Source organism: Eurypyga helias, unplaced genomic scaffold, assembly GCF_000690775.1.
Source record: "Eurypyga helias isolate BGI_N326 unplaced genomic scaffold, ASM69077v1 scaffold40672, whole genome shotgun sequence".
NCBI classification, from domain to species: domain Eukaryota; kingdom Metazoa; phylum Chordata; class Aves; order Eurypygiformes; family Eurypygidae; genus Eurypyga; species Eurypyga helias.
The window spans coordinates 14,734-37,729 of record NW_010236075.1 but is presented as its reverse complement, the minus strand read 5'-3'; the positions used below and the strand labels follow the sequence as shown (position 1 = coordinate 37,729).

The 22,996-nt window shown below is 35.8% G+C and overlaps 1 protein-coding gene across 1 annotated transcript in view; it reads left to right on the top strand.

The window, feature by feature from the left end:
- The first annotated feature begins 4,617 nt into the window (after positions 1 to 4,617).
- The window catches only part of TFPI (tissue factor pathway inhibitor (lipoprotein-associated coagulation inhibitor)), a 27,847-nt gene continuing 9,468 nt past the window's right edge, over positions 4,618 to 22,996 (top strand). Inside the window, exons 1-4 of the mRNA XM_010146963.1 lie at positions 4,618 to 4,732; positions 11,985 to 12,185; positions 19,573 to 19,611; positions 22,647 to 22,823. Of these exons, the coding sequence (XP_010145265.1) occupies positions 4,618 to 4,732; positions 11,985 to 12,185; positions 19,573 to 19,611; positions 22,647 to 22,823 (532 nt within the window). The remainder of the gene's footprint in view (positions 4,733 to 11,984; positions 12,186 to 19,572; positions 19,612 to 22,646; positions 22,824 to 22,996) is intronic.

The window sequence follows — 22,996 nt, the reverse complement described above, 5'->3', positions numbered from 1 at the left end:
TTTTATGTATGTTTATTTTTATGTATACACACATGAGCGCACACACATACGAGATCTCACTCCAGAGGCTGCAAACTGCACAGACAACACACAGAGTTTTATACGTGTCTGTCTTTTAGTTAAAAAAAGAAAAAAAAAGTGAGCTTTCTTGTATTTGTGTTTAGGTGGCAGGATGAAAATGGCCTGGTTATAAGACAAGGCGATAAGGATCTATTACTGGAAACTTCCTTGATTCCTTGTGGTCTGCTTTGGCTACCTATATTCCAGTTCGAGAGAAGCTAATAACATTATTCACAACTGAAAGCATGTAATTAAACCACTAAATAAATCGGTGCCAGTTATTACCCACAGACCTCTGATCTCCTTTGTCAATTAACTTAGATGATGTCTGTTACAGATATAAAAATGTCTCATTCAATGTTAGTTGGTTTGTGAGCCGCAGAGTGCCATTTCCTAAGAAAATATCTTATGAATATATGAAAACTGCATTAATGACACTTTGATGCAGAGAAAATCTGTTGCTAATGCTGGACTGATTCCTGGCTGTCCTAATTTACAACCTTTCTGGCCTAAGGGGACATATTTATTCCCAGGGTTTTTAAAAATTTGGCCTAAATAATCAGTTTATAATAAACAGTTTAATATTAATTGAACTCAAAACATTTCCTATCTTTCCCATGACAGACAATCCTTCACAAATGTTTGATATTTTATAGAGCTAGATGTCACAAATGAAGTATTTTGAGTTATGGTTTCTATATAAATGGAATTAAAAATAAATAAAATGCATTAAAAAGAAATGAAATTCATATAATATGAGGCTTACAGCTTTAAAAGTCTGTTATTGGGCAACTGAACATTATTATATCACAAAGCTGGGATTTTTCTAGAGGGTTTGGGGTTTTTAATTGAAAAAGCATTGCCAAGTTCACTTTGGTCTTGGATTTCACTCTTCCTTTAGGTATTACAAGAAATAATTAAGCAACAGAAGGATTTAAGCATCTCAGTACTAAAACATTCACCCCCTTCATCCCACCTTCACCCATAGCTGATCCAATGTCCTGGGAGTGTGTGGCCTTGGGGGAAGGTTAGCAAGAAGATAAAGATGATTGGGTTTGGTCAGTAGACTTTGCAGTAAGGCAGGTACTTAATTTCTCCCCATACATTTTTTCTTAATTGGGGGTTTATTTTAGTGAATATCAATCTAACATCAGAACTCGTGTCTCAAATCATAAAAAACAATCTTAGATAATTTCAGTTTACCTTGCACAGGGTTATTTTATTTTGTTCCTCTTTTAAAGCATGACTGGACTTTTTATCATGTGTCACTAAAAAAATTTTCTGTAGCTATTTCTCTAACCTTTGGACAAAAAAGTAAAATTCTTCCAAGGCCATGTACCACAAAACTTTACATGGAAGAAAATCTGGTATTAGGCTCAATACATCGTAAGAGGTAGTCTGTTTCTGGAATTCGAAGAACAGACCACAAAAACTGAAAAGAAACGTTGTTGCCTCTATTCACTTTTTGCAGAAATACAGTCTGTAGAACTCATTTTCTAAGATGTGTCTTGGTTTATTTCAGATTTGTGTTATACCCTTACATAGTATTATCTTCATAAGTTCAAAGTCTTCTGTATTACATATTTGATTTATTTCTAGTATCTGAAGTCTAAGACATTATTTTTTCAAGGTAGTGTATAAAGAGATACATTTCTGTGGATCTTTTGGCATTCGACTTCACGCACTTTCACAGAAGCTGATCAATTCAGGGCAAAATTCCTGAAGCTGTGACAAAAATGTCAAGGTTGGCCATTGCCCTTGGTTTGTGACAGTTACTTTGCTATCAGTTCAAGTTATAGTATGTACTGTATTCAGAAAAAAAGGAAAGAGAATATCTGTTCTTTGATTAAAAAACTGAAAATTACCTAGATGATGACAAGCAATGCTGAAAATATCATGGAGCCTGGAGATGTGAGCATGCTAATGGTATTGTTGGGTGCTATAAGTCAAAAGTATTCCATGGATGGCCTTGGGCATTTAAGTAAAGATTCTTCCTTTCCTTTAACGGTGCAGTAACTGTTAAAAGTTAGTGATGGCATAATGCTGGGACAACAGCTGATGGGAGGGAGGATGGCATGAGAAAATGTAAATAAGTAACTATCACATAATTATCACAAATAAATGAGACACTTCCAAACAGACTGACAAAAAAGTAAGGCAAATGTGGTACACAAGTAAGTGTAGACACTAGCATTAATGAATGTAATGAACTCTAGTCATCTGGCATGTTAGAGTGAACTGATAGCTGATAAATCCATGGCACAGTGCCATGGCTTTTTCCTTGTGTTTTAGCAATATTGTAGGGATATCTTGTGGCCAGCCAAGCCAGCCCATAAGTAATTCCTGCAGTAAAGAGGTTGGGGAAGAACTATGAAGGGAACAGACATGACTAGAAATTTGTTGTTGGGGAAAGGGGAAAAAATAATACCTAATTAGATTAAGTTTTAATATGCAAAATAGTGTAGGAATGCAGGACTGGAGTTCTAGTTGGAAATATGAATAAGGACACTACTTCCGCTTCTTTGAAAAACACCTGAAAATGACCAATTGTAGCTCTTGTATGTTTTCTCAGTTTACATAATGTTTCAGAATTGAAAACAAGTTGGTTTCTAATCCAAGAGTAGTTATTTAATCTGGAGTAGAAAGCAAAAAATTTTGATTTTATTTCCTTAGAAGTGAAAAATAATGTCTGAGTAAAATTTGTTTAAGAGTAATGATTAATAGCACAAAATGAGATCCGAATTATTTTGCCAAATATTTTGTCAGACTTATCTGGATTAAGGATTTTATATGTAAATGTGGAAATTAAGCTTAAAAACTTGGCTTAAACAGAATGAAAGAGAAGTGCTTCCTTTTGTTTATTTTGGCAGGAAAGCATTACAGTGAAAAAGTTAGCATTCATTTTTTCCAGCTAAATTAGAAATTCCTTTCCCAAAACTCTGTTCCTTTACAAAAAAATTATGAAGACATCACTCAGTGTCGTTCACTACAATATACACTGAAGTATTCTAAAGGGAATTGTCAATTTAAAGAACTATCTAAGTAATTAGTGCTAGTCATGGCCTGGTCTGTAATTTCACCAGATTTATTTTTAAGAGCACATTTCTGTTTTTACTACAAGTGCTGCAAGTTAGGAAAACACTGACTGTGCAAGAAGGAAAAAATAATAGGTTGTCAGGAAAGAAATGAAAATTCTGTCTCTGATTTAATGTTGAAGATATAACTGCACCTTCTGGCTCTGGCACAATTTGGAGTGGCTGTAGCAAACTGGTTAATCTCTCTTTGTGCAGATTTCACCCTTCTGAGATATGGTTGCTTTGTGGTATTTTCCTGGATACCATAGCTATGATTTACTTCTAATTTCATAGACAAAGATACATCACTCAGAAAAATCTAATCTGTTAAAGATGATTTCTATTAATGTTACCTGCTACTTCAGCATAATCTCTTTAACTTTCCTACTATAAAGCTCTATCCCAGGCACAGTGACAGGTCATCTAATCTCCTGCCCTCGCTGTTTTAAATGCAGACATGCTGTCTTCACAGGCATGTAAGCAAAGACACTAAAGGCAAAACAGTGTCTGAAGGTTAGATACTTCCTAGACTGTAGATCTTTAATTTCTATTAAGTTAATATTAATTGCCAAAGTTTAGTATTGTACCTTAAGAAAAGAGGATATCTATAGGAAAGCCATATGTTGGTGACTAACAAAGATACTGACCCTATTCTCTGGTTAGAATGCAGAGATCCTTAAGGAATTTATAGTTAGTTGGAAAATAAGTATTTCTAAAAAAGTTAAAGCAAAAGTTTTCTGGAGGTACTTGCATAGGTGCATGCATAACCTCATCTTTGGCAACTTGCACATGCCAGCTACTGTGGAATAAAAGTATTTTCTTAGCTTGAATGGCTATGGTTGCTCTGATCCTATGTGAAAAATAATCACTCTGCACTTAAGTAAGGTATTCAATATTAAAGGGATGTACAAGAAACCAAACACTTCTTAAAGTATTGAAGGCCATGTTCCAAAAAGTATGCTGACTTCTGTGAAATGCAGCTTACACAAGAGTCTAAGAACTTGGTAACTATAAATTGATGAAATATTTGTTAAAAATAGAATCCTATGTTTGTGGAACTGAATCTAGGGTCTGCAGACAGAGTAAAACTTACTTGGACGGATTGGACATGCCAGAAAACTACACACCGTGTAAAATTGATCAGGATATTACAAGCACAACGTTTTATGGTTTATACCATTAAGTATTCTGTGAGGTGATTTCACTTGTGGCTTAAAATAAAAATACTAGCAATGCCCCCAGTCTGTTCTGGTGATGGGATAGCAGACTTGCAATCAGCTGAGCACAACTATAAATTTTGTCTTGTGCTTATAAATATTTCTGCTTACAATATAATTATACTAGTGTAAATCACATTATTTTCAAAGCTTCCAGTTTGTCTATCTGCCCATACTGCTATGAGCTATGCTGCTAAGGACTTCTGCAGAGTGCTTAAGGGATTTGATTGAAGTGTATATTGTTGTTTATATGTTATACAGGAAAGATGAAAGGACAAGAGAAGGGATGTTCCTTACCTTTAACCTTTATCTTGCTGTTCATCTGTATCGCTGGGCATGCAACTACTGACTTAGATGACGATGAAGAGGAGGATGTTCTGGGTAAGAGGTTATGAAAATGATACATCAAACTTAAATAGCAAAACTCGCTATGTTAAAATGCACTGTAGATGTAACACTGGGAATTTTTCTGAGAGACTTTGGAAGTGGAGCTAAGCTAAAAATATGCAGCTTTCTAACAGGGATATGATCAGAATTTTGCATTAAGCTTTAGTAAAATTGCCTTCTATAAAGCTTGTGCTTCCCATGCTGTTTGGACCATCTAATCCTAATCAAACATTGTGTTAAATATCAAGACTATTCCCTCAAAGTTCTGCTTTAAAACCCATGGAAAAGCTCAGTGTTTAGGGAAAATGATTCTATGATTCTAAAAGAACAAAGAGCTGGTAAACTCAGGTTTTATCTCCCCACACAATCGGAGCAGAAACGTGACGAATAACCTTGTAGACTGATGTTACTTTGTCCTGTGCACAGCTCTAGGGTCGTGGTTAATTGGGAAAGTTTGCTCTAAAGTGTATGCAATTACTAACCTAGTTGTTTTTCTGGGCCTTGAGGAAGCTTTTGGTATAGCCCCGAGTGATTTGCTATTGCTGGATAAATAAAAACTCACCAGTTAGAAATATTTGTTGAGAAAAATATTGTCAGTAGTGTGACTGCTAGAACTGTGGAGGTTCTCAGATTCTTACTATAGTAAAATAATTGTTTACTTTCACTGAAATTAAATATGGTGGATCAAAATTCTGGATGTCAATTATATTATGTAATGATACCTGGATATATATTAATTTCCTCCCAAACAATTTTGAGAAAGCAGATGAGGAGAAAAAAATACACTTTTTGGGATGTACTAAATATTCTTCTTCGTTTGAGGAAAAAGTTTTACAATTGTCATCTCTTTCTTAAGCTGCAGAGAGCTATGAAATGGGTAGCTCTCCCATTTGACAGGTCTGCTTTTGAAGCCTAACTGGGAATGCAGCTAAGGGGACCCTTTATTTTTTATGTTTGCACTCTACTTAATCTGCCTGTTTCTTGTCTGATTTCCATCCAGATTATTTCTCCCTATCAGTCTTTTCAAGCACTGCTCCTCGAGACAAAAACATTAATTGTGCACAATAATGCTTATATTACAAATGAAGCTAGTGCTTTCGGACCATGTCACAATCACTACAATTTAAGATATGTGCTGTTCCGCATTAAGCCTATGCTTAGCATGGTTGCGTAGTCAAGACTGATTCATACAGAATAAATTTGTCTTTCTTTAATCCTGAAGTACATAAATGTCCTTCTTGTTTGGGGCAAAGTCACGTTTATCTTTGCTCTACCCTGCAACTCGTAATTGTATAAAAGTCCTTACCCTAAGCTTGCAGTTCGTGAAGGCCAAATTGTAAAATAACACAGTTCACCACAGCAGCAAGAAATCTGATGGATTAATTGTTTTCCTCTATTTAGTTACTTTATTAATAAAAGACAACAAAAATAATCTAAAGGAAATTTAATAATCCTTTTATTGGGCATTTTTTTTTCAGTGGTTATTTTACAACCAGTCATTTTGTGATGCTTAGAAATAAAACTAGAACCCTGTTTTGTGGCTACTGAAGACTCAGCTGCAGTGTTTACAAAAATGGATTTTTGCAGTATTCTTTTTCTATAAAATTATTAGATTGTTGCTAATTTAAAAGTGTATCTGTGGTTTCTTAAGAGGGAATTTAGCTGTAGAAATTTTGTAGGCTGCAATTTCACTGATAGCATTTCTTTTCTGACTTGCATAGTTATAATACATTGACATATTTTACCCTAGAATTCAATACATTTCAAGTATTAAAGTATAAAGTAAGTTGTGTGCATCCATTATTCATAATGTCATACTTCTGGATCACATTGTGTACAAGTGCTTTGTGAACCTAAGAAGGTTTGAGGTTTTTTCGTCTATTAGCATTTAAGTTACAGTAATTAAGGTTTTAAGTCAAGCCCAACAGTATAAAAAGAATTCTCAGTTTGTTCTCTGCTGGTGAAAACTGTCATTTTTCACCAATAAATTAGGGGAATAACCAAAATAAAAGATATAAAAATAACTAGTTTATGCATATTGTTCAGTAATATGTTATGTGGTTGGGAGCCCTGTAGTTGACGTTCCAAAGCCTGAAGAAAATTACTCATGAGCTGAATGTGCTTTTTATTCATATGTGAAAGTTTATCAAGAATAAATGTGGCTGCTTAAAGAAGGGGTAGGAAACATATGGGTAGGAAGAGCACTGAACAGTGTGTGGGTGGGAAGCTGTCAAACTGACAAAGATGGAGAGAGAAGAAACAGCTATTCATTAGTGACAAGGTGCTCAGTATTGATATCACTTATCAAAGAGAGACATTTACAAGAAAGTCTGGAAAGATGACAGCATATCTTTATAATTAAGGATAACCACAGAAACGCATATAAGGTTGAGAACCAGTAGTAGCCTAAGCAAACAAAACCAGAAAGTGTTTTACATAAGAAGTCAGAAATATTCCTGGCTAAGTTTTATTTTCCCAATTTAATTTACATAGTTCTGTTCTAAAAAGCAACAGAAATAATACTGTTGTCTTTCATATTCGTTGTGCTGTAGGTATAATACAGAAATCAGATCACTTTCTAATTAAAAGGATGTATTTTTAACAACCAGCCCTGCAGATTATCCTCAGGAGTCTGAATGTCAAGTTACCGTCTTGTCTTATGCCCACAGCCAGGGGGAAAATTATTGTTTTCTCTTGAGTTCGTGTAACTCCTGGTTTTGTAGTATTATATTGCTTACTCATAAAGTGATAACAGTGTTTTGTCTTGGTCATCTAAAGGCCACGTGCTCAGGGCTACAGCATGACTATCTGCAGATTATTAGAGGTCTCACAATTAAATTACTGCATAGCAGTTAATTGTGGCTGTTCATGTGTTAAACCGTCACATCTTGAGCTGCAAAAGTTTCTATGTGAATGGCAATAAATGTGAGAATGGCTGTCTGTATAGGAACAGTTTTGGCCAGTATCCTATTTCTGAGAGTTGCCAGAAGTAGGAAGACTGAAGGAATGGAGGAAGAAGGTGGTGACATAAAATATCTGCACTAAACACGTGCTCTTTGTGAGCTATTTCATCAACAATACTTTGCACTTACCAGAAACTATGGAGTGGAAAGATTGGTAGGACAGAGCAGTGGACACTTGGTGCCTTCTGTTATGAAAACCTATCTGGCTGATGTTGTGAAGTTATTAAATTAAAAATTCCAGGAACATAGGAGAAGGATAGTAGATGAGGTTTTGCTTTGCTTATCTTCTTTTTAGTATGTCGAGTAATTACTTTTGTGTGACAGTAAGCATCAGCTGTAACCATTACTTTATGTATTTTTAGCATTAGAAATTAAATTACTTAATTTTCTTGGTCTAGGGTAGTACAGTCCTATAAATCTGTAGATTTCCTAAGTTTATTTGGAACAGATGCCTAAATTGGATGGGTAATAATTATGGAACAGGGCCAGATCCAATGTGGAGGATTAAACTCATTTTCTTTATAAAATGCCGAATGCAACATGCTATACATAAGAAAGAGAATCAATGTGTTCATAAATGTGAGGTCGAAAATAACTGTTGAAGCACCTGTATAAAAGGTTATATTTGCTGGAAAGTAAGTGGAATTTGCAGACCATTACGAAAAAGGAAAAGCAATGCTGTTGTAAAAAAAGGCAAGTAATTCTGTTATGTGTTAAGAAAAATCCAAAGGGTAATTATTCCACTCTATTTGGCACCAGTAATGACCCAGGTAGAGGATATTACATTCAGCTCTGAGCAGCACACTTCAACAGTAACCCAGACTAAGAGGAAAAGATCCAAAGGAGAGTTGTAAGGGTGTTAGAAAGCAAGGCCACTAAAAAGATTGGAAGAACAGGGTTTATGTAGTGTAGGTAATTAAGAGTTGACAAAAGCTTTCCAAAAGGAAGTCTGGTTTTTAATTATTGTGTCTACGCACTGAAGGAAGTACGAAATTATTTAATATGTAATAAAGAATATTTAGGCTGTGTATTACAGAAAAGGCCTGTCTTGTGAGAAGGGTATTGAAATCCTGGAACTGGCTGCTCCAGGTTGCTGGCAGTTTTAGTTCGTTGGAATTTTTTAAGAACAATTTGAACATCTGTCAGAAAAAGTCTTTAGGTATTTATCTCATTGAAAAATGCCAAAACTTTTAAATGAGAAACTCAACTAAAATTCCTTCCGGTTTTAACTTCCTATGTTTCTAGTGAAGAATATTCACTAACAGTCCTGACAGACATCTTCCTTAACTGTCATATCCTGTGCTCTTCATACAGGACCTAAAATGTAGCAGGAACAATTTGTTCCAGTGTTCAAGAGCAGATGAGGAGGCTTTATACTAAGACTTAGTTTGCTCAAGGTATGTGAATGAGTTCATTAGACATGTGAAATGAGTACAGGCAGATTTGTATCCAGGAGACCTACTGACCAAACACACAAGCTTGCCTTCTCATCTTCTGCTCTTATCTGAGAAGGAAAATTAATTTTATATCATCTGTGTGAGTTAAGTGTTCCCAGGTGTAGAATAACAGGGAAGGATTCTTTCACTGTTCCCAGACACAAGAATGATTCAGTTCCCATGAATCCCTCTGAGACTTCTTTCTTCAGAGTTACTTGGTTATTGTTCCAAGTGGGAGGGTTTCACCCCTGGGGGTTTCACAGGGTACAGCTTTTAGTCAAACTATGGGAACTTGCTAGCTCCTAGGAAAATAAATGTCCAATTGCCAAAAAGTGTGACACAGATAGTTATTACATGTTTGCTGCAGATGTTAGTGCATGTGACAATGGTAACAGTGTCACTGTGACTGCGGATGAAAGGCCTTAGGAGGTAAGGAAAACAATGGGTTAGTTCTGTGGGTTTGATGGTAAATAGGCTAAGAGTTGAGACCAGGAAGTTCTTTAGATAAACTCTGTCAAGCCGTTTGTTCATCATCTGTGGAGTTTTGCAACTATGTCTCCATACAATTTCTGTTTTGATAGCCCCCAACACTGGTGTCACATAATGTAGTGAGCAAAATGAGGTGGCATAACTCCATGTCTGAAATTCCAGTAGTTAGGAAACAGTAGTTTGACTGAACTGGGTCACTGACATAGGTCACATAGGAGATCATTTCTTGTGTGCCAAGAAAGTAACATGCTTATAAACTAGCTGCCAGCCCTCACCCCAACCACGTTTGAACTGGATCCATTTCTGTGGAGCTCTGAGTCTTTGAAAGTTTCAGGAGTTATTCCAAAAGTTAAAACTTTGAAGCCACTTCTTCCCTATTACTGAGTGGGGGAATTCCGGTTTCATTTTGCAATGCAATATCCTCTCAACTTCTCAAGCTGACCCTTTTTAAGTCCCTTCCAAAGGATTCCCAAACCTGTTGAAGTATATTAGACTTCTGAGATCTGGCTTGGAATCTCTTGTGACTTCTAAATCCTAATTGTTTATGGGTTTAGGAAGACCCAAATAAGGAAATTGGCAAGAAATAAAATTCAGAAATCTGTTTGGCAAGCTGAGCTCCATCAGAAGTTTACTGAATCTAATGCCTCTTAAAAATGTTTCTTTTAATTCATTTACATTTCCTATTAGACAATCTTTAATAATAATTTCAAATCTATTTTCCTAACTTCAAAACCTGTAAATATAATTTCACTGATGAGGAGAGAGTTGCAAGCTATTTTAGGGACTGAATATTTAATGAGAATTTTGAAATGAATCATCTTAATCAGTATTTTAACACCATATTGTCCATTTTTGGAAGATGTAATTGTGTGTTACAATTTTTGTATTGATAGTAATTGTGTAATAAAGGTTGTTAACTTTTCAAAGATTTAAGTGCTACAAGTTAAAAGATTTTAGTGCTGAAAATTGTTTCTTTCCTGTAGATTTAATAGTTATAAATGCCTCATGGAGTAAAATTAGTAAACATCCACTGACCTCAGTATTTATCAGGATTTATCTCAGCTATGCATTTCATTTAAAGATTATATAATAAAGCCCATTTTATATGTTAGATGAAATATACACAGAGCAAGTATGTAGTACTTATACTAATTTCCTTTTTACTGTGATGTAAAGCCTAATTTTTGTGGATTCTTATAATTAAAACAGGAAACTTAACCTAGTTAGCAGTAAGAAGCTGTGCAATGATTATGTAAACTTCTATCCTCATTTTTTTTTCCTCTGGTTTCCTTGGCTGTTACAAAGGGCACTGATAGATACTTTTGTGTGTACATGGTGAGAGACAGCAATGCTCTGATTAGCTCTGGGAGAATGGAATGAAAAATTTCAGGTCTCTTCTTCTGTCAGCTGTTGCAAGCGCATAAGCTTTGTGTAGCTTTCTAAATCCTCTAGGGTAAAATAGTTCCTTGGAAAAGCAAAACAGGAACATATTTTAAACCTTGTAATTATAAAGGAGCAGTATCAAAAACTGGATCATCAGTTAGAATTTTGTTATGGATATTGACGGTGTAAAACTTAAATGGTATTCTTCACAATGCATATGATAATTTTTACTAAACTTTCCCTGACCTAATAATATATATTGAAAGACATAGAAATGGCACAATCTGAGAAGATACAGCTTCTTTTCACCTTAACTTTCTAATCGTGTAAATCGTAGCTCTTGAAAGCTGTAATGCAAGAACAGAGAGACCAAGGAAAATGAAGGCAGTATGATGACCTTTCACTGGTAAGGGATGGGTTTATGCACTGCTAACATGTAATCTGTTGAGGGAATGCTGCCCTCTACAGAGCTGTTTTGCTTAGTTCATCTCACACTGTTCCCTGTGAGATGTCTTTGTGAGCTATGTTGACTACTAGAAGTGTATGTAAGAGAGCACAAGGAATACTCTTTCTGTCTTTTTTTTTTTATGCAGGGATAGTCAATCTGTCCGTGGGAGCTGTTAGGATTTTCTCAATGTGTTTGGTTTTGAGAATTTTTTACCGACTCCTATGAATATGCCACTATCCGTCTCTATTTAGAGATTTATGATGAGGAGTTCAAGTTTAGAATATGAGCTGTTTTGGTTGAAAATTGAAACCACACATTTGGGTTGATTGGATGGAATGAGTGTTTCAATGCCAGTGATTTTTTTTCTTTTTTTTTTTACATCTGTTTAGTGAGTACAGGGCTTTACAGCCAGATGTTATGCAGTGCCTCTCTAGCAGAAGAGGCAAGCAATCTCATTTTGAACTTAGGCTGTGCAATGAAGCAAACTAACCTAATAACAGTTATTCTGCTGCTTCTCTTTGTTACAGCAGCTGCTTTGCCACCACTGAGACTAGGGCATTCAGTCTGTGCCATGAAAGCAGATGAAGGTCCATGCAAAGCAATCCACATACGCTATTACTTCAATATTCAAAGCCGTGAGTGTGAAATATTTGAATATGGTGGATGCCATGGCAATGAGAACAACTTCCTTACGCTGGAAGAATGTCAGAAGAAGTGTGTGATAACAGGTAAGTACCCATTCTTTTTAACTTCCTACCAGTTCTTCATTTGCATCTGTTATTTCTCATCCACAAACTGTATGAAATTTGGAAGTAGAGGCCCTCTACAGGTCGTATCAATACAGTAATGTGATGCTTCTAAATAAGTTCCTAAGTATTATACTATGTTTTAGTCATCTGAATTATTTTACATTGTGAAAGCAGACATTCAGGATTTGGAAAGATAAGCGTGACTTTTTAAGTGGATCTGTGGAATAGAGACAGCAATGCAAGAAAGCTTATTTTCTAGCTAGAGCCCTTTGAATGAGTTCTTGAAGTGAAACTGAATTTGAGGCTGGGCTAAAGCTGGTATGCAGCACAAATGTTTTATTACTTTCAGAATATCTAACCTGATTTTTGATCACAAGTTTCTCCTTCACTGAGAAGCTGATACAGGCTGTCCCAAATCTTGGGACAGACATTCGCTAGGATTCAACGTAATTAGAACTACAGTAGTAAATAATCCTCATGAAGAATTTCAGTTATAGCTATTTGCCATAAAAAATCTGTTTTGTTGAAACATCATCAATTAATTGTTAGAAAGAGGGAAAAGAGATCCAAAATATGATATACAAAGTGCCTTGTGAATGCTGGTTTTGCTATTAAAATGATCCTTATAGTCAACTAAGGCTTTCAGCCTTCTAAAAGTAACCAACTTCTATTCCTCACAGCAGCATATGAAAATTAGAAGAATCTTAAAATTGGAAGTTAATGCCAGTTTGAGAGAGCTAGAAATTTGCCAAGTTCATATTTTTTAAAGAGTGAAGGAATTCAAGTCCTATTGACAGTTTCTGCTCGATATCTAATATGGATCTTGCTTTCATGGGAATTAGATGGAATGTGTCTGGCTGTGTAAAAAGGAAATTATAATGAGGGAGGTAATAGGTGGGGAGGGGGCAATAGAGACAGAAAGACAAATCCAGAACAAAGACCTCCTCACAGATGCATGGTAACTCTTAGATAGTATACCAACTATGTGGGGTTTTTCCCCTAAGTGAATTCATACATTAGACGTTCATTTGTTAGACTTTGTGGTAAGATAGAAGGATCCATTCTCTATACAAGGCACTTTTCAGTTCACATATGTCTTGCCCAGCAGCAAATCATGTCAAGGCAGTGATGCTGGGCAGTCCTGCAGTAGAGAACAGTTTACAGGTTATTCTGACTATGGGCAACACAATCAGATAAGAATTGCTACTCTCTCCTGCCTGTTAGATATGTGCCCTGGTAGCACCCTGCTGCTATGCAGATCTCTGTAGGTGTCACTTTGTTTGCCCTTTCCTCATAATTTATTCTAGCCCTGGGTCTTTCCATAAAGGTGGAAATCTGCTGCTGGGCTACAGGCCCTGAGTTGGTTTGCAGGATATAAATTTGTACTTTTTAAGAGTTAGCATAGGTCACGTTCAAGCTCATCAAGTTTATATAGGTTACAAAAAATGCTTCTAGAAATTTCATATGAGAAAATTGATTTCAGAAGCTCCATTTTGGATTTTCTGATCCAGACAGACTATATGTATAAGACAAGCCGATTTATAGCATCATGCTTTGTCTGTGATAAATGTAAATGTGTCTATTAGCCATCTTCTAACCCTCCCAGAATTCACATCTATTTAGTATTTAGATCGGGCTTTAAATCTATTACATTGTCTGTTTCACAACACATCTGTATGTCCTGATAAAAATTACTGAGAGTTGTGTCACTAAATTTATTCTAGACATCAAAGTAATTAACTGTCCCCCATCCCGGTGTCAGAGGAATGGCTAGGGCTGATGACCACATTATCCTAAATAATATTTTAATAATGTTCTAATTCTCAGAATCTGCAAATATTAACTGATCGTACTAACAAGCCAGCTACTGTAAATTAGCAATTTGTCGTCTTCCCTTTTACAGACAGGAGAAGATATGTGGTGAGCTAACCGAAAAATAAGTCCATAGACTGTGTTACAATCAGAGCAGGGAGTCCAGCTCAGGGTGTCTGGCTTTTACTTAACTAGACTTGTGTCTGTAAAACCATATAGTCTTGATACTATGTTATATGGTCTTAATACCTATTTACACTTCTGCAAGTCTGATCAAGTTTTTCAAATAGTTACAGGTGTTTAAAATGAAAGGAAGAATTACTAAAAAGATTTTGCAGATTCTGTGTTTCCTTATACTACTTTCCAGCTACCCATATAGGTAGCTGATGGCTCTGTGCAGATGTGTTTATGTACCAGAACAATTTGTTTGGATACAAATCACTGCATCAGCCACACAGGTCCTTGTCCAGCACAGGCTTTGTGAATTTCTCACATCTCCAATTCAGTTGCATGACTCAGTTTTCCCTCTGTCTGTATCCAGTCCAGCCCCAGCAGGGGAAAGAATAAGTGAGTATATACATTTATTATACATGTCTACTCTGACAATTTTCAGTGGTGCTGACAGTTTACAAAGTAAAGCAAGGTTGCTTTCTTACCACACAAACTGAGCCAGAATAGTGTGGCTGAGTGGAACAAGGCCTCAGTGGGACTATATGTATAAATAATAGCAAAACTTAACCTGATGTGTTGTACCTGAGCACAAAGTTTTACTGGTAAGAAAATATTAGAAGAACAGATAGCAGAGGAAATGTCATCCTTCCTAAGATGTATCCCTCGTCTTGATCCCTTTGACCTTTCCACCTAGCGGACTGCATGCATTTTTCTTCCTCATTAAATACTAGGTCAAGACATTATTTACCATTCACACCTATTTTCTGATCTCCTGGCACCACCATGCATTTCTGTTATTGTACCTAGCACTATAGACAATCCACTTAAGGAAAAAAAAAGCAACCACCACAAATGTGAACCTTAAATTCTAGAATGAAAGGAGGTTTCAGTTATTCTTCTAATTGGTTATGTTTAGGAAACATAAGGAAACTTCACTGACAACTTGTCAAAGTGGAAAAGATCAGATCACTCAATTTTCTAAGTGAAATGGCAGTTTTTCAGCTCATTTTACTCTAAGGATTAATTTGAAACTTACCTTCTCACAACATCCACTAATTAGCCTCAGAGACTGGATGTGCTCCAGGGTAGAAGTGGCAAGAATCAGTCACAGTCTCGCTCTGTTTTCAGGAATCATGTGGGTAAATGCAGTGCTAAAGATAAAATAAGGTGTATCTTGAAATGACATCCCAACGAGGAAGAATGATACAGAAATCATAATTCCTTAGTTACTAAATAACATATTCTAGCATTTCAAGTCAAAAGAGAGGCTACCAGATAAAAGCATCTTCCTGAATATAAACATCTTGCCCTAAGTGTAGGCACACGTAAAGTCAATGAAACTCTGTCCTACTTGGACCTGAATTGGATCTTAAACCAACTCTTACTGAACCGGCCGAGAAGGGAAAGAACATTTACATCAGCAATGTAGTTTCTTTTCATGTTGAAATCTCAGATATTACTGTGCAGATTACTATTTTGGTGCTCATGTATCTGTATTTGTTTCTTTTTTACCCTAAAATCATTTAGGGTAAAAGCTGTTTACAATATCGTCTTTCTCCAAACTATACTATTTGTGTCTTCATACCTGACCAAAAAAAAAAAAAGATACAAATGTAAGATAGAATTGAAGTAATACAGTTTTTAAATCTTCCTAAGAGGCTACCGGATAGGAGCAGATGACAGTTCCTGGCAGAAAAACAAACAAGACAGAAATTCATTACAGAAGAATGGAAGATCAGGGCTGTGGTTAATCAGTATCAGTAAAAGACAGGGCTTGGTGTTACTTCCAACTTGGTCTGAAGGTTGCCAACCACCAAAGTGGGTGAAAAAGACTTAGATTTAGTATTTGCCAATCATCAACCCCATCAAGGTTTTTGGCTAAAAAAGCTGATGTCCTTCCTCTACTTAACCCAGCCTGGGCAGACTTTTGAGTAATAATATTATGCTCTATGGTTATCCAGAAGACGAATCTCTATCTGAATTGAATAATGAAATATTCATGAGCATTCAAGAAAAATTAATATAATTTTAATGAGTTAAAATTATTCAAATTATGTCATTAATATTTGGCATAGGAATTGTCTGTTTATCTGACAAATGGCCTTTCTAGACTTAAAATTCTTTGTCATATGGCTTTCATGAGTCATAAGTTTGTATCGTGGTTTGAAACAATTTTGGGTTGTGGGGGTTTTTTCCTGTGGACAATCAGCTTACAAGTTTCTTTCCATATTTATTAAATTTTCAGCACAGAAATAATGAAACTTGCAGCTGAACACCAGATGTAATACACAAAAGTTTAAAAAATTACTGTTGGCCGTGTCATTCTAAGATAACGTTACTTAAAAGGCCTTTTCTTCACTTCTGCAGTGCTGTTTTAGAAAATTGTGCTTGATCTGTTTCTAGTTAGGGCTCCACAAAGTTTAACAAATATAATCTTCCCAGATAAAAAACGGAAAGTAATTTTTCCTGATTAGCCATTCAGTGTCAGAAAGACCTGGGATCTAGGATGTGAAGATAGCTCTTTTTCTGTCACCAGACTTGCTTTTGGTACTTTAACTCTGGTATCTGATTTTTGGTTTCAGCTGCACCCATAGCATTTTTGCCATGCTTACAGCAAGGTTCTTTGCAGGACTACGGCTGCCAGTATCTCACCCAAAACATGCAACTTCCTGGTAATTTGGAGTGTTTGTTCTAAATTCCAGTTTAAAGGTTAAGACAGAGGGCTAAACTGAAAAAGGCAGGTTGATGCATACAGAATTTGGAATGAGAAGTGTCCAAAAGTCATGGTAAGGTGCCAGTGACTGAAATTCTATAACATCATCTTTTTAATCTAATGTTGCTGTTTTGACTAGTACTGTTGTTTTGATTGTCAGAGATGTCAGATCAATATCTCGAGCAAATCTTCTGGACCAAATCCAGAAATGTACTGGCATATAGTAGGCATAACTCCATAGAAAAACCTGTATGCTCCATTGTTTATTGGATATGAATAGAATCCCAAATGTCATCACTAACACTTTTCAAGGTGATGTATCTGTATCTGAGGCTACTTAAGCTTCTAACATGGGGAAATACCTAATGATAAAAGGCTCTGGATGTGACAGCAATTCTAAGGTCTGTTATTTACACAGCAGATCTACTCAGAGATACAGTTTGTTTACAAAGAAAAAATTAATTCAGCTGTGGATTTGGCTTTCAGACTGAAACCAGAAGCAAAAAGGCACTGTTGACATGGTAGTAAGATTAAAATATTCTAGGCCTGTGTAAACTCATAATACATTCTTCCTGTTTATTTGCCAGGAGAGTAGAGATCATATGCCAAAGTATGATTGCTGCTTTTAGCCTGAAGGGGACAGCTGAGTGAAATTAGTGAAATGGCCTAATGTGAGTGTCCATGGTTTAGGTCATGTGTTTAAATGCTTGAAGGCCCAGCATCCCACTAATAGGAAGCAATGGAAATATGTTCAAACAAATTATATGTCACTCTAAAGTTCATGTCATATCTTTAAATAGTATTTTCTTAAGGATGCGGCTGCATCATCCTAGAGATGGAAGAAAAATGTCATGACAGAATTTGTATCCCATAAATTAACTTTGAAAATACAATACACGCTGTGTTTACAGAAGAAAAAAGAAAAAACTGTGTTAGGATTATGACATGCAAAGGTGGTATAGCTAATGCAAAAAGCTTATTAGTCATCAGCAGCGCCTCTTGAAATAGGAGCAATGGAAGGTATATCACTATATAAAAAATGGTTAGAAACAGTTGCTCTGGAACAGGAGTGGAGAATAAACTGCTAATATTCATTTCAATTTTGGACTGTGAAGAGCTTGTTATAAATGGAGGGTGGGGGGGTGTTGTATAATTATTAAAATTAGAAATTACAGAAAAGGTGAGGATACAAATGACTCAGGTATATTCTGTTACTGCTTCCATAACAAGGAAGGGCACAACAGCAACTATACTTTCCAGTAGGAATTGTTTTCAGTCAGAGTTCTTGCTAGTAGGTACCTCCAAGCTGAGATGGGGCATAGCACTCCTGTATCTCCAACCCTTGACAGTTGGGCAGAGCAACTGTATCTCACACATGAAGTCACAGAGAGGCTGTAGTGATGTCCTTCAGGTGTATGACTTAGAGGGCTTCTGAGAAACATGGCATGAGAGACTAATGCGTGTGATTTAAATTCAGATTAAAATCTATACTTCCATTTGAATTCCCTTTTGTTTCATGTTTCAAAGCCAGACCATGGGTTACACTTAGGCATTATGAGCATTTCTCTGGAAGAAATGTATCCGCTGATGCAGGAAGAGCCATCAGCAGTAGAAAGTACTTGTAATATGCTTCTGCTACTGAACTGCTACTCTGGGTATGTACTACAGGGAGTTGGTGTCTTCTTAAGAGGGGCTGTGTAAATTAGTGAGATGTCCAGGGTCAGGCAGATATATTGCTTCATTGTAGTATGTTTGATTGCAAATTAAAAATGCATTTGATTTCCAGCAGACGACTTCAAGCAAAGCATTAGCTGTACCACTCTGTTCCTTCTCTTAGATGCAAGAGCTCAGTAGGCAAAGGAGAGTTTTAGAGAAACTAGCATTTATAATGCCATTAAGAAAAGCCCAAGTACAAGAGAAGAATTATGAAGTAATGCAATTAAGATGACTTAGAAAGTCCAGAAGCTGCTGTTTCATGTTTCTTGCAAAATATATCTCCAATAGAAAATATATAAGCTATCCTTGGGCCTCCCTGAGGCACCAAAAACGTTTCAGCCTTATAAAACCCAGTCTCCTCCATTAAAAATGACAATGGCAACTTCATCACTGTTGATCAGGCACTGAAAGGACAGTGCAAACAAACATGTTGTCTATACTACCCTGAAGGTAGGTGGAGATACTTGGCTGAATTGGCTTTAATATCATGAACAGTAGAATCAACATTTTACTTGGACACTACATAGCATAGCAAAGAGAATTAGATAACATGAGTGAGGTAACTAGGTTATTTCTGAAGCTACTAGCAGTATCATTACCTATAGCAGTTGGGTTAAGTAAGTCTGCTAATTACCACTATTGTGAGGAGTAAGGTTACATAACACAGGATTCTGGTTCAAGTAACATGAAGAGGAATTTTTATGTTCAATTCCATATTGGTATAATTTGATTCCAATACTTTTCATATCCTCAACTTTTCAATGTAGCAGGTCTTCTCAAACAAAGAAAATTATACTTCAGTCCTCCAGAACAAGCTTTTGTGCTAATTCTCTAAGAAAGAGAAGAAGAGGAAGAGATGTTGTATTCTTCCTCTTCAGTGCTCATAGTCACTGCTAAGCACCCTGATGTCACATCTGCTTTTGCTAAATACTTTTCTCTTTATTTATATTGCAGAATTTCCTCAGAAGATGATGCTAGCAAAGATTAAGAAAGGTAATTATGTTTACATACTTATCTAAGACTCTTATACAACAATAAAGGATTTAGCTGCTTTTGATAAATTCCTTATGTATTGTTCCAAGCTATCTCCCAATAAAAACAGGAATGTCAGACTAAAGTGAGTTCTTATTCCCAATCATCTTCTGTATTGCTCAAAGGCTTTGAGGATAGACTGAAGATAGTAGCTTCAATCTCTTTGCCCCGAAATAAATACATCATGACACTTCTCTTCTTAAAAAGAAAGACTCTGCAGAGATTCAAGCATTTATATAATTAGCCATCATGTGAAACTTATTGTGTGTTTTGAGAATAATCTAAATGCTTCTTAAACTATTAGCAAAAATAAGAAAAAACCAATTTGAAACAGAACTTTTCAAGCATTGCCTCCGTTATAAGAGAAGGCAGGGCAGATCCCCTAGTTACTCATTAATTCAAGAGGGGCAAGTTTTCTACTCCTGAAGGGTACTCTCTACAGAAATTTAAATGCCTGATACCCAGATTTAGCAGACTAAGTCAATGCTTAAGCACTGAAAATCGCTCATCTGAAACTGTTGATCTATTGAGATAACCTGTGTTCCTAACAAGGGTATTTGTTTGATGCCTACAGTAGAGCTTGTGAAGACCTGTCCCACTCCACACACATTAGAGGAGTTATCAGTGCTGGTAGCCAGATTTCCCCAATCAGAGATCGGAATAAATTTCTTCACAAATCAGCTCCTCTTTCTTTGTTTACCCTCCTTCCCTTATTCCTCCTTCCACTTACTTCCTCTTAAATTGGTGTGAATTTAACTACTCACAGAAATAGCAATATTTACATATACATTTTTAAATAGCCTAATTAAATAATTTATCTTTGCAGAATGCTATTCTGGAATATTATCATACTGAAATTACTGTTTTCCTGTTGTTTACTGTATTTTCCACTTTTAATGCATTAAAAAAAAAATCATGCTTCTATGCTATGGAGGTTACTAAAGTTGATTTTCCACAGATGCTGCAGAGATTTGGCACTACTTCCTTTAAGGTCTGACCCTAGTTCACTGCTGTTAAAGATAAAACGGAACATATCCTGTTAAATTCAGCTCATGGCTATCATCAAAATCATTGCATGTTTACTATTGTTTCCAGTAACATAGTCTTGAATATTGAGTCTCTGGAGAAAAACATGGCATTTAGAAGTATAATACTAGTTGGTATAGTCAGGATTATATTGCCTTCATGACCTCTGTCCTCAAAAGTGCCGATAAAACTTAGCTGTGAGGTCAGCTTATTTGGACTTAATTTCCTTTTCTGCAAGAACCATTTTAATATAAGGATTTTCTAAATGAAGAGCAGCTGTTCTTAAGAACCAGTCATAATCCTGTAGTCCACTTTACATACACTTATTATGAACTGCTTTCCTTTCTCAGTTAATATCTAATAATATTTTTCTGTTATTTCACAATATTATGCAATGTTTGATGTAAAAATTGTTTCTGTAGCTCCTATTGTCTGTGATCTCCTAATAGGTAGTGTACAGAATAGATACTACTCTGGTAGATTCTTGCCTACTACCTGTCTCATTTCTGTTGTCAGGTGAAAGCCTATTATATGCCTTGTCCATGCTTTTCATATTTCTTTGTCTATGTGAACTTACTTACGTAAATCTGTGAACAAAAAAAAAAATCAAAATTAAGCTATCCAGGAGTGCTTAAAATAGTTGATTTTGTGATATGCAAGAATAATGGTTTAATTTTACATGTGATCTCTTAAAAATTGTAATCTGCTGTTCATGAGCTTTATAACAATTGAAATAGATATATACATATATATAAATAGATATATGGTGTGCATCAATTGAATATAATAATATTCTGTTTCTAGCAACATGTTTTAATAGGTACTTGGCTAAAATAGATGTAATAGGATTAACTTCTTTACAACTCCATAATCTACTAAAAAATGTTAGGGACTTCAAAGTAATGTTTGATAGTAATTTTTATTAAAATGTCAGCCCTCTGCACACTTTTTCACTGTGCAGAAATTTTATTCTATAAAGTTTCACAGGTAAGGAAGGCCTTCATATGTCATGTCCGATATGGTTGTCATACGATGGCTAAGTACACTTTTCTCTGCAAGTCAGCTCTGTCAAGAACCATATTTCAAAGTCTCTTCTAGCAAGAACTTGAGAATACTGCCACGTATATTTCATTACTGTTTCCATGATTTTCTTTTAAGAATATGATTTTGAGGAAAAAAAAATAATACGGTGAGAAATTGATATTTGGGGATTATTATATGGCTATCTATTTTTCTTCTCTGCCAAAAGCCATGAATATCAAGGCATGCCTGATATTAAGTCAAATTAGGATTCATTCGTTTATTTTCTCTTGGTTGATATTGTACTTACTGATTGCAAACTGGGACTGAAAAATGAGAGAATAGCTGCTCTGTCTTCCAGTTTCCTGTATCCTGTTATAGCAGTAGACTGCCTAGGACAAATTGCTTTGTAAGATAATTTTTTTTTTCCTCCTTGTTCTTTTTTTAAAACTATTTCCTTTTTTCTTCTATGTTAACATTGATTTCTGTAGATTTCACACTAAGATGACTACGTAAATTGCAAGAGTGTGTACTTAAACTCAAATGATCTATCTGAGATTCAAGTCTCGTTTTAATTCAGAGTTAAAGCTAATTTTCTTCTTAGTGCTTCAGTGTAGGAGGACACATAGAGGAATCGTTAGTCCTTATTTTCCAAGATATAATTTACTGGCTAGTTGGGCAGAAGGGGGGTGGGGCGGGGAAGAAAACAACAACAACCCAAAAACACTCCCCCTCCCCAATAGAAATGTCCCTATAATGCTCCAGCATAATATTGCACTGCTATATATAGAAGAAAAGCAGTGCAATGAAGCAGCAGTTATTTTACAGTTGAACTTTTATCCAAAGTTACAGGTTTACTTTATAAACTTCCTCCAGTTTTATTGTTGTCTTGGAATGTGTGTTGATTTTTGTCTTCCCTCACCTTGTTCATCATTTACCACTGTTTGTAGAAAAGCCCAACTTCTGCTTTCATGAGAAAGACCCTGGGATCTGCCGAGGCTATTTTTCCAGGTATTTCTATAACAAAGAGACAAAGATATGTGAAGTATTCAAGTATGGTGGCTGCCTAGGAAACCAGAACAACTTCAAGAATTTGGAAGAATGCCAGGCTACCTGCCAAGGCAACAGTAAGTTGTTGTCCTCATTATGCTTAGTTTTATTCTTGTTTACACAATGTTGTGTTTTGAAAGTATCTTGCATGGGGTGGGGGGGAGGAACAAACCACACACAAAAAAACCCCACCAACTTAGGGAACACTGAGGTGGCAATAGTTTATATTCAAAATTAACATTAATTATAT